Source organism: Argopecten irradians, chromosome 13 (genome assembly GCF_041381155.1).
Source record: "Argopecten irradians isolate NY chromosome 13, Ai_NY, whole genome shotgun sequence".
Taxonomy (NCBI): domain Eukaryota; kingdom Metazoa; phylum Mollusca; class Bivalvia; order Pectinida; family Pectinidae; genus Argopecten; species Argopecten irradians.
This window is the reverse complement of record NC_091146.1, coordinates 8,263,263-8,275,787: the sequence shown is the minus strand read 5'-3', so window position 1 is coordinate 8,275,787 and position 12,525 is coordinate 8,263,263. Positions and strand designations below refer to the sequence as shown.

The following is a 12,525-nucleotide window of genomic DNA, read 5'->3' as shown; positions in this document are numbered from 1 at the left end:
CCTTTTTACTACCCGAGTCCAATGTGTGGTAGCATCGTTTTTTCATACGGATACTGCGGCTTTCCTCCACCTCATTCAACATGGTAGTCATTCAATGGACCTAAATTTAAAAAGATGTTACACCCAACAAATCAAATCCAAGTTAAAAGGATAAATTGTATTCAAAAATTCCAATAGAAACAGACAATTTGTCATCAGCCCCATTACAGACCCGTGTACTCGACATCTTCTTTAAAATATCAATTAACGGAAACTGTCGCTGTGATTTATGTCATTAGTTGTGGATAGCCAACGCTTTATCTTAATACCGTTGGCGCTTTCATGAAAGTACTTTAGCAGAATTAACACGAACTCTCATACACGAACAGTGCATTTTTATTGTTATCCTTGATGGGATCCGCGTTATTGAGATCAGCGGTCATCATGGTTGCCATTGCTTTGTTTCAGAGACACGGATGATACTGATTAGACAAGCCTAGGCACATACAAAGTAGATGTTGGTGTTAGAAACGTGAAACAAAAACGTGTAATGTAACACAAAAAAGAGAGAACAATCTTAAAAAAAAGATTTCTAAATCTCTCCTTGGAATAAAATGATTAATTGATTACATGAAATATCGTTTTTTGTGAATTACTGCGTGAAATACCGTTTGATTCCCGTCAAGAAATAGTGAAATTCAGGTTTTGTTTTTTATTTTTGTGTTTTTACTTTTTTGTTCATTCCGATTTAGAGAAGTACATTGCAGGATTGTAATACGGACGACTCTTTTTTTATATTTGTGAAATGCTAATATACGTCGTGGAACTTTTATAAATCTATATACGTTGTGGAACTTTTATAAATCTTTACTTACGTCAAGGTTTTAACATGATTCGCGAACCGCTTATCAATGACACACCCACACATGCAGCATACACAACCATGCAATCGGAGACAATCGATAAACCATCAGATAAGTTGGCAGTTTGTTTTTTCTTCCTTTAAACAATTTGATTTATATACAACGGTTGGCGAAAACAAATTGGCATTGCATGCTGTTTCCAATTCCCCAGCATGGTGATGATGTGATTGGGGTATTTGAGACCCTGGTTTTTAAGGACCGCGTACCAAATCTGATACGGTTAGTAATTACACGGAGTATAATATCCTGTCGACGATGAATGTGCGATGGTAGTCGGATACTTACAAATGTACACAATAAATAGAGCCGCGAAATAAGTGGAAGGTGATACATTCAATTTGATTTAGGCCTATAGATATGAACGTTTTTATATTGGGCCACGTGTAGAATTTCCGAAGTTTGAATCAACGGAAATCACGAATATGTCACGTGCATATATTTCGCTATTTTTGGAAATAGAAAAATTAAGAGGCAATTTTTGGAAATGAACGAAGGTACAGTTCTAAATGAAATATATTACAGGTATAAAATTAAGAACGGAATACGATGTATAATGGATTGAAATGTCAATTATTATTTTGAATGGCAATAAAAATGTAAAAATTCATTTAATGGGGGAGAAGTGCAGACTGACTTTCAACTAACTCCAAAAAGTATTCTTTAGCTCAGATAGACTTTCCAATATACCATTTTATTATATTTTTAATAAACAAAATTCACATACATCTTACTTTAGACATTTCGAATGCATTATTGTTGAGGATTATTATTCAGTATGATCATAAGAGGTTGAAATAATTTTAATTGTAAAAGAGTTGAAATTTATCTTCAAAAATACTGATGTTGCTAACGCGCCCCATAGAATATATTCTTAGAGGAATTGCTCCATGTATACAAGCATGGTTAACATAAAAGTGAAATCCAATCCCTATATTAAGCTACATGATGATAAATCATATTGGATATTATATATAACGAACGAAATTCTTGTTTTATATAACCCCATCTATTAATTTTCTTGTAAAATGTAGTTTATTTCTACAGGGCCTAGTTTTACGAACATTCATTAACCTTTAAGGAATTAAAATTCTCCATCGGAAAGAAGAACATAGGTTAAGGAAACATTTTAAGTTAAGGAGCCTTCCTTAAAATTCGTAAGGCTTTCCTGTGGAGACTTTTAAGTCAAGAGATTTCTTAAATTCAAAAAATGTATGTGAAACTGGGCACAGATAATGTACATTTAGTTCGTTATTTAAACCTTCACGCTAAATAATGAAACAAGTTTGGCAACGTTAATCATGGCATATCTATGAGATATAGGAATGAATAATTCTCGATTTTAAATGATACACATTTTTAGGTATTATATCTATAACTATGTTGTTTTTTCTCTAACACTGAATATGTAACGTGTATTATGTCGAATATGGAGTAAACACTAAAACAATCACCAGTTCTGTACTTTTTATGGCGGTTTAAATTACTGTTTTAGTATGGTTTTTACCCTTGTTAAACATATTCTCACCTCTATTTCTCACGACAACCTTTTTTCGTCAAATGTTTATATGTATTTATGCGAATACCGTTATAGCACAAACGCTAGTAATCTGGACGTTCCTGGTTCTGTTTTCCAATGAATTTTACCGATAACTTCGTATGCAGATTTTGTTTTATTGATACTTTGGGTTCTCTACTTGCTTTCGCAATTCATTTGTCTTTAATTTATTTCAAAGTTAAATGAAAAAAAATATGCAATGATAAAAAGAAAACAAATCTATGGAGAATTTTGACATAAGTCTGAAATCGGTCTCACATCGTATGATATGAAAAAATGCACAAGCGTATCGCAAAACCATCACACGGTTTTCATTTTCATGCTAGCCATTTATTACTTAGGTTTATTTTCTCTCAACCAGAAATGCTATATTCACCAGAACTAAGTACACAGATAAGCCTTGTAAGTATAAGACGTAAATCAATTAACCGGTATCCCTGAACGCCATATTTTACAAGCGCTTGAATAACAACGCTCCTGTGTGATATAAATAGTCTTTTAAATGTTTGACAGCTGTGCGAACAGAAACAGAGATTTAATATTCCAATTCATAAACTGTTCGCAGTGAACGTGTACTTTACGTGCATGATCTGGCGTTGGACGACGTTCTCCTTAACTTTCAAATAACTGATGTCGGTCGAGGAGAAGATAAACCAGCATTTACAGAGGTCACCTTGAAACATGCATATCAGAGGAAACCAGAATAAATTGATATAAATGCATCTATAACATAAGTAGGCAGAAATGGTTAGTTGTAAAAACGTCAATGAAATAATAGTCGACTGTAAACTTACATTTGTTTCACAGGTTAATAATTCATTTAAATGATTTAATCGTAGCACACCGTTGGTTGAAATTATTATGGTTGTAATTTTTCAATACTAAAATTGTTAAAGAAGGGATTTATTAGTTTAACGTCCTATTAGCAGACAGAGTCATGCAAGGACGTACCAGGTTTGTTTGTGGAGGCAAGTCAGAGTTCCTGGAGGAGAAAAATCACCGACCAGCGGTCGGTATCTGACAACTGTCCCACATGGAATTTGAACTTGCGATCCAAAGGTGGAGGGCTTGAGGTAATATGTCGAAACATCTTAACCACTCAGCCACCACAGCCCCAAAAAGGTGGATTGAGGTCCTTGATTATGATTAATCTATAACAACAAACATTTCTAAGTGATGGTACATCCTTTATCCAGAGTTACATGTATGTGGAGATCGTATGTTGTTCTATTGGATGTATATGGTATTCGGGAAATACATTTATAGAACTAACTACACATACACTAATATTTGAAATATAGTCTTAGTGGAACGGACGTGATCACATGTTAAAACCATCGATAGTTTATTTATGTTCGCGATAAATCGGAAAATACATACTGGGTTTTTTTCGGAATGAAGCTTGAAAACAAATAAACAAATCAAGCATTATGGCTACTTGTTTGCGAAAAGCCCTTCAGTACGTTAACATAAGTACATTTGAGTCGTAAATTCAAGATATGATTGCCTATTAGGCTCCTGATGAAAACATAATGCGGATGTTAATCAGGAGAAACAGCTATTGTCAAAAAGCAGTGATGTTTTGACGTGTGCGTTCCGCTTGATTACCGATGGCTGTAAGATGTAACCTTCCGATATTTTAAAATCTAAAGCGGAAACAGATGTGGCATTCTGTTGATGAGAGCAGGCGTATAGAGATATCTGGGGGTTTCAGTGTAAGTATGTTAATATTATCACGAAACCATTAAACACCTGCGGGATTGCAACTGACATGATACTTTATACATAACATGTAACAATTAATATAAACAAACCGTGAATTATATTTATAAAGTTAAGGGGTTGCATACGATCGAAATATTAATATCTGCAGATATATATAGTTTCAATTAAGTTTCATTTTAACGCATGCGGGAGAGTTCTGATTGGTATTTCAGTAGCTTTGGAAATCTAAGATTTGTTTGCACTAGGTAAGCTACAAGTGCTGCTGAATCGGTATGTGTTTAATTCTACAAACACAAGTATTCCTACACGGCAATGGTTACTACAAGACAGGGCTTTAATGTTCCTTTTTTGTTCACTTGCTAAAAATATCAAGTGCCCTTTTGTACGTGCTAAAATATATATCTTACTTATGATTAAATATCAGTATTCAAATTGCAGTTTTGTTATATATAACATCATTTATTTGTGTATGCTGTTGTGAGGTTTCATAGGTATATCAACAACATTATTGGATTAAAATTCTGTGTCATCATATTTTCCATTAAAACACTTTTTCACAATCATAATGCCATTTTTACAGTTGTCTCTGACAACAACCACTCGTTAAAATAAACAAATGCATATTTTTAACTTTCTATTCTGGTATACCTACTTGCAATAAACAAGTAAAACAGCCATAGATTCAAGCCCTCTAAGATGTTCTTGTTAAGACTTAAATCACATTTTACCTCATGATAGAGAACAGCATGGCCATAATAAGCCTTATAATACCGTCTATTGTGATTTGGTTCTTGAACAATAACATTGAATGTGTGAAAGAAATATTGAAACGTCCATGGCGGTTTAAGATATCACGAGTTGTTTAACGGAAAATTCTTAAAATGAAGTCAGGTTAGCGCCTGATCCGGATATTACTGATCATGGAAAAATAGATGTACTCTGTTGAATGTTAATAATTCGGCGCGTTACTTCTGAACACTGCAAGGTAGTAAAATGATACAAAGATGTGCATTGGCGTTTTGGTATTGTGTGCAAGGGAGTAAGTGCTCACTAATACAAATATGGTTACTTGATGTAAAATTTACAATAGAAAAGCATAAAAACAACTGAAACAATAATGTAATAGTTTTTAACGCAATAAGCCCTTCGGTTAGCGGAGGACGAAAGTGGAATCCAGTGGAGTTTCTAGATATGTCATTTAACTATACAGCTGTTCTCACAAAAATAGTGTTTTTTTTATAATTGTGATATAACCATAGATGCCAGATAATATGTAAGAAAGGAAAACCAGAGTACAGACGTCTACAATCCTTGCCAAACTTTCTTAATATATCGGTTCAGTAGATAAGCTCTAACCGTTCAGCATGTTTCCGTACATCAATTTCCATTGTAATCATTTAATTATAGTACGCTGATAAACCATAACATACATAACCAAAGTTTGGTTAGCTTAGTAAAATATAAGTATTCTTATTATCAAAATCAATCTTTTTTCTAAATATTTAAAGTAAATTGACTTTCTTGTTTGTATATTTAACCAAAGTCTGGTTAGCCTGATCAAATATGCGTATTCGTTTAATTAAAATAATTTTAATTTCTAAATATTTAACATAAATTGACGTTTTGTTGGTATAGGCCTATATGACCAAAGTATCGTTAGCTTGATCAAATGTAAGTATTCATTTTATTTAAATAATTTTGAGTTCTTAATATTAAACATAAATTGACTTTTTTTTGAATACGTAACCAAAGTCTGGTTAACTTGATGAGATATACATGCTTTTCTCCTAAGCAGGATAGGATGAGACAGTGAAGAATTGGACAAAATCTACATGCCCGTCCCCATTTAAAGTAAACCCACGTTTCGTTTCGTAGATAATATGTTCAGATGTAAGTTTGTACATGTATATAATTATCAACGACATGCATTATTTCCCGATATATTGGTCAAGTGGTGTTAATACATAAATTGTTAAGCCATAATGGTTGTCTCGTATGTATTGCCGAAAGCGAATGTTTTCTCTTAATCATTTAGCAAATTGAATTTGGCTTCAACAACCTGCATGTGTGGTCTTTTGTTTTATTTAAAAATTCGTTCAATTAGTTCCATGGTTTCTAACGCTCATGATCGATGGAGCATCTCGTTTGGCACAATCGAAGTAAACAACTAAATTTCCAGACATATAAAAACAGTTCTGAGACAAATGTTCAGTCTTTAAGAAGAAACAGACAACTCTGTACCTGGTGAGTTCTGTACTACCAACTGATTAACATCGAGCTGTGTTTAAAACACGCACTATCTAGGGAGATGCAGTCGTCAATGTGATAAATTCATAAAAGATGGATTTAAATACGATTTAACTTGAAAGAGTACATATTATCCAAACTTCAAATCTCCATTCATCGATATGTTGCCGCTAATTTGTTTTGTAATGGTAGCGTTGCTTAATGTTCCGCTTCCGGTAAAGGGAGATAACTCTACTGTCATGTGCAACTGCGATGAAAGAATGGAGCGACAGCTCTTGGCAATCAATCTAACTATTGCCGATCAAAAAACCGAAATATGCGAACTGAAAGCTCGTCTCGATCGTTTGGAAGGTCAGTTAAACACGAGTGCCGTTACCGACAATTTGGGACTGAATATCTTACAGAAGATTATAGACCAACATCTTCCCCTCGCTAGAAAAATCTTAAACAGCGGTGTGGACGAGAGAAGGTTTTGTCCAGACGGGTGGGTGTATTTCGAGACACAGTGTTATTACTTCAGTAAACACAAACGTTCATGGCACTTAGCAAACGCTTTCTGCGCGGGTAAGGATGGGCATTTAGCCACAGCTGACAACGAGGCGGTAAACATCTTCATATACGCCCATTTCAGTCGCTCTGTACGGTTTTGGATCGGGGGAAGAAAAAGAGGTACTGATAACCCGTGGCAGTGGACCGGAAACGGAAATGAATTTCAATATACAGCATGGTGTCCGGAACAGCCGGATGGATTAGGTGACTTGTGTCTGTCGTTCCTGAAACTTGTACCGGCTGAGTGTTACTGGACTGACCGGAAGTGTAAATTCCAAGAGGCGTTCATATGTCAGCGTCCAGCGAACGGCATGTAATGGAGACAAAGGTGCCAGATCTTCTGAATTCATGTGCACTAACAATTATTAAATGGACAATAGGATATAAGACATCAAAACTATCACTGGTTATTACAGTACAGAATATAATTTAAAGCAATGGCATTACAAAACGAATTGAAACCGCACCTTTGGATTAAATCAAAGTACAGTGTATTCCTGTTTCGTATACGTGTATATCGCCGTCTTTTGGGATTTAACGCACTTGTATTGTAATACAAAGAAGCATGGTCCATTTTGTGATATTGAGATATACATTTATGTGGAGAGTAAACTGGATAATAAGTTCTGTGGAAGGAGGTATCTATTATCATAACAGACTGGACAAATTAGTATTGTTGGTTTGTAAAATGTGATTGACTGTATGTTGTTTATTTGTGTTGTTTCCATTAAAGCAGAACTATTAGAAATGTACGTCATTCACAGGAAAACATTTACTAGAAATACTACTACACAGTTTAACCATGTGCAAACTAAGGTTTCTGTAATAATAAGTAAGAGTTTCCATTCGAAGTTTGAGAGAGTTCAGTGACCACTTGTTCATGCTCCTAATGTGTTGGCAACAACAATAAAATAACGCATTGTTTAACGGAATAACAGGACCATGTATTATGAATATTGTGTCCTACACCTTCCGTATTTAATCATCCCTAAGTAGGGAGTAAAATACGTAGACTGTAAGTACAATTAATACCCTTTATCAGCAAGTTAGCTATGCGTTTTGCCTCACATTATGCAAATAGTAGACGGCATTACGAGCGGATATGTAGCGATTACATATAATTGAATGTGAAACATGCTTAGATAATTTAATCTCATCTCATTTCTATTGTTAAGAAGTTTGGGAGTTATTGTTGCATAGACAGAATGATTCGCACTTCGACTATGACGTCATACACAACATTTTCGCGGTAAGGCGGCACAGCCAATCGGCCACATCCAATATGTATTGAGATATAATGCGCCACATCTGAATGGGTTTTATTGTGAAAATAAGTAAATACAAGGAAATGAATCCCTAATTAGTATCTCACTGAGATTTTTTTCAGATTAAATTATAAACATTATTTTATTTATAATTTGGTTTAATGAAGAAATAGACTAAAATAATAATATTAAAGAATTATACTTATTCAAAATAATCTTAATGTTGAGGCATATGCTTACCATTCAAATACTTTATATTAACGATGCTAATATTGAAATAAACAAAACAATGATGCAAATTCGATTATCTTTTGTTGACAACAATCACAGCACATGGAATAGTGGACAACAAAACCATCAATACTAAGTGACTCACACACATGAGGTGTAACTAAACCCGCGTCTAAATGACGTCTTTGATCTCTCTGTGACTATCTTTATTTGAAATTTTTTTATGTAATTTACGAATCACATGACATTATAAATGAACTTAAACAAACGGTATTTATCACCATCTACATTTATCGTATATTCTTGAAAGCTACCGGAGAAAATGTTATATAATTGTATATTAAAATGTTCATTAATTCTATGCATTCATTTAAACGTTACGGAACCGCAAATTACGTACAAACTTACATGTATAAGTAAGGTAACAATTAAAAACTTATATAGGAATAGCTAAGTATTTGGTTAGCCATTTCAAAAGTACGCTTGTCTGCATGTTTGATTTGTTTGTCTTGCTTGTAACGACCATTTTAATGAGGTTTAGGAGACAGTATAGGTAATAGAAAAAAGCAAAGCTTATACAGAGATCTTAGTATTTTTTTTTCCACAATACAATGACCATCATTATGTGCTGAATTTTAGGTGAGCCCGTGTGTGACAGGTAACACATTTACAGTCAAAACACATTTCTGTGAGGTTATGTATCGATCGCAGAGCACGTGCTACAAAATCCCTTAAGAGCACACGCAGACAATCAATTAGCCCTAACAACTGGTCAATACACATTTCTACTTATTAGTAAGATAAATAGAATATTATTTTGTAATACGATTAGCCGGCTTAGAATCCGCATCGGATTTGTCCAGATCGCCATATTCAGGGAAGGCTTTTAGTCAGATTTTATGGCGACTCCGTGGCAATAGCGTACATAGACACGTGGTCATATAGCTGGGAAAAGTAGCAGCTTTTTAGCTCAGAAAATACAGTATCGAACTATTCCTTTTTATCAGCACAACTATAGATTGGCACACGCTTTATTTGATCATTATGCGAGAAACAAAATAAATACAGAAAAAGTCAATCGCATACATATAAGCAACATAGATGTTTGTCCCAGCAGTCCATACATATACTCAGAAAACAATACTAGGACGTGTCCGAGAGATGCTATTCAAATTAAAGGACTGAAAGCCACAGAGGTATCATTAAACATGCCAATTTAGCTTTATATGAAAACAATTTTAATTTAAATGAAAATAATCAATATGTATATGTTACATTATTATTATTGTTTTGTGAGTCATTTGTCTCTCAAAGTGCATTGTACTACTTTTAATCGTTTTGTCTGTTTGCTGTTACTTTTTATTGCATACTATTTTGATCGTTCACCGCCGATTTCCTTTGCATATTATAGAGTTACCGGTAGTTTACCTTTATGGCGTCATTAAAGAATTAGTTCCCATATATTTGGCATGCATGTGTAAGAAAAATAAAACTGTCAGTGATAGAATTGAAAATTATCATACATTGGGTTTAGTAGTAACATGTTTAGTAGTAACATATATGATTATTGTACTCTGAGCGAACTATGACGTTACGCTCGTATTTATAATATGACAGGATGTCGTTACATTTACCTTCCCGCAATCATAAAATACCACAAAGACAAGCACTGAGAGAGTTGTCGTTATCACTCAGCATATGTATACCAAAACAATGGTAAGGATGTATTCCTGTTAAATAATCCACAGATCTGGATACAGTTGAAACACAAAGCTATGAGGACACTTGTTGGGATGTATTATGAACAAACGCTCTAAAGTGGAATGATCGTCATTCACCGATCTAATGTAGACAGAATCTGATATAGCGATACAGTGTTACATAAAATGGGAGAGATCAGAACAAAGCACCTCAATAATTAGTGAATACAATAAAAAATGGTTATCATTAAAATCACATATCGCCAAAATTGACGGCGTGGTCTTCAATGAAGAAGTGAAGAAGAGAAGGGAAACATTATCAAACTCCATAGTACGGATACTCCATATACCAGATTTGTTTTATATGGATACTGTTCACACAGAAATAAAAATTCAATATTGTAAATATATCACATTACTCGTGTAGAATAATTATTCGTTAAAAGCATTTTGGTTGTTATTTATCTATATTTGTTATCATAAAAAGGTGTCCGTAGTACAACTAATATTGCTTATTAGACGACATGCTGTGTTTTGAGAAAGTGGAATCTGACTCAAAAAGACGTCTGCCGCTCTGTCACTGACCATATCACAGACAATGTCCTAAGTTACCCCAATCAGGCTTGTATGGTCACGTGGGGAGGAAAGCTTCTGGAAGATCCAGATAAGAACATATCAGAATAGCAGCGTATGACGGAGTGTTTTCATTGCTCAAAGAAATACTGATAATGCAATTACTGGTATCACCATACAACATTTCTACTGATAGTCAGCACCGATGTTCTGAAATTACCATACCGCAATAATGTTGACACTCTCCTTTCTCATTAAAAACATTAGTTACAGCATATCATCTATGTGATGCACAAATCCTGGTATTTATGCCTCATGCCTCATGTATGGTCAGATGGTAATATACCGGCAGAATTTACTTTACAATTACCAATTATCATTACACTATATGTTAAATGGAATCGTAGACCACACTTCAGCTTCATAGTATGACCGTGCTCATTTCACACCATTATCGATGTTATAAACAAATTTTAGAAGTACTACCATATAACATTTTCAGCTATTAAAACCTTTGTATTGTCATTGCAATTCTCGAAATGTTGGTAACTTTTGCATGCAAAGAAAATATTAAAGCTCTTTTTGATTCGTGAGAATGAAAATTACGGCAGACAAATTTAAAGCCATCAATCAATGTTATATACTGTAAGAAGAAACGCATATCACTATAGCTTCTTCATTCATAACCTTGACTACCACTTCTACAGGTTTATCGTTTAAGCATTTTCTCTAGAACAACAAAACAAAAACATCTTCTTTTCACTAAAAGCCATCGTGTGCGGTTACGTCATCGCCATATATCAGTTTCAAAATTGTCAGAAAACACGCTGACTCCTTTCTTCCCTACGTTGGTGGTTTCTTGTGAACACTGACACCGTCACAGAGGATAACAGCGGTATGAACCGCGGCTCATTTAGCGGCACGATGTCAGAGGTCAGAGGTCACAGATCGATGTTCAATGTGTGTGGTGCGAAAGTTCTACAATGCCTAACCTGATGACGTCATCATCATTTGATCCGAGGCTCCGGTCATCATTTGATCCGAGGCTCCGTTAACCAAAAGCGTTCATGTAACGTCATAAATCACAAGGTTGTCGACGTCAATAGCACACCTGAACAACTCAGGCGTCATCACTCGTATCGTTTTACCACCGAAGTCTAAAAGGCGTCAATGGTAAGAAATTATTTGTACTTGTGCCGTGTTGGTAGGATCATGTTGCTTATATATATCAGCGAATTATATACTTAAGCAATAAACAGTATAATCAAATCAATATCGTAACCTATCCCTTTAGGCACGAATCTAGTCTGCTTTAGGTCGACATATGTTTTTTGAAGGACGATTATTTACTTGTCATGTAAAAAGTTGTTGTCAATTGCTTACATTAATGTTAAATGCACATAGAATGATATTTACATAAAAATCAAATGTAAACATAAATTATGAATCTTTACGATGACAAGAGAAAAACGAAAACAGAAATAAACAATAAAAATCGAGTGTTAAGAAAGTGTTATCAATCAAGACGCCAATGACAACAAACCACACAAATTATGAAAAGTTTGGTTGAACCAGACAATATATTACTGTCTTTAAAACACAATGGAACATGACCTCATATCTGAACATGGTGAAGGTCACTTGCAGTTCACGTGAAAAAAACACTCAAGTGAAATTCACGTGAAGATATATTGTCTGTGTCTGGAAATGAGACTGAAACTGACACGGCACAAGAACAGACCGATTGAAACCATTCAACTCCATAAGCCAGCCTGATA

The 12,525-nt window shown here is 34.5% G+C and overlaps 2 protein-coding genes across 3 annotated transcripts in view; one reads left to right on the top strand and one right to left on the bottom strand.

The window, feature by feature from the left end:
* LOC138305523 (atrial natriuretic peptide receptor 1-like) overlaps positions 1-12,525 on the bottom strand; it is a 337,291-nt gene that overhangs the window by 133,115 nt on the left and 191,651 nt on the right. The gene's annotated exons all lie outside the window — the stretch shown is intronic.
* Positions 6,388-7,726, top strand: LOC138305524 (type-2 ice-structuring protein-like). The gene has a single exon (XM_069245786.1). It carries the CDS (start codon positions 6,591-6,593, stop codon positions 7,293-7,295), a length of 705 nt encoding a protein of 234 aa, XP_069101887.1. The 5' UTR covers positions 6,388-6,590; the 3' UTR covers positions 7,296-7,726.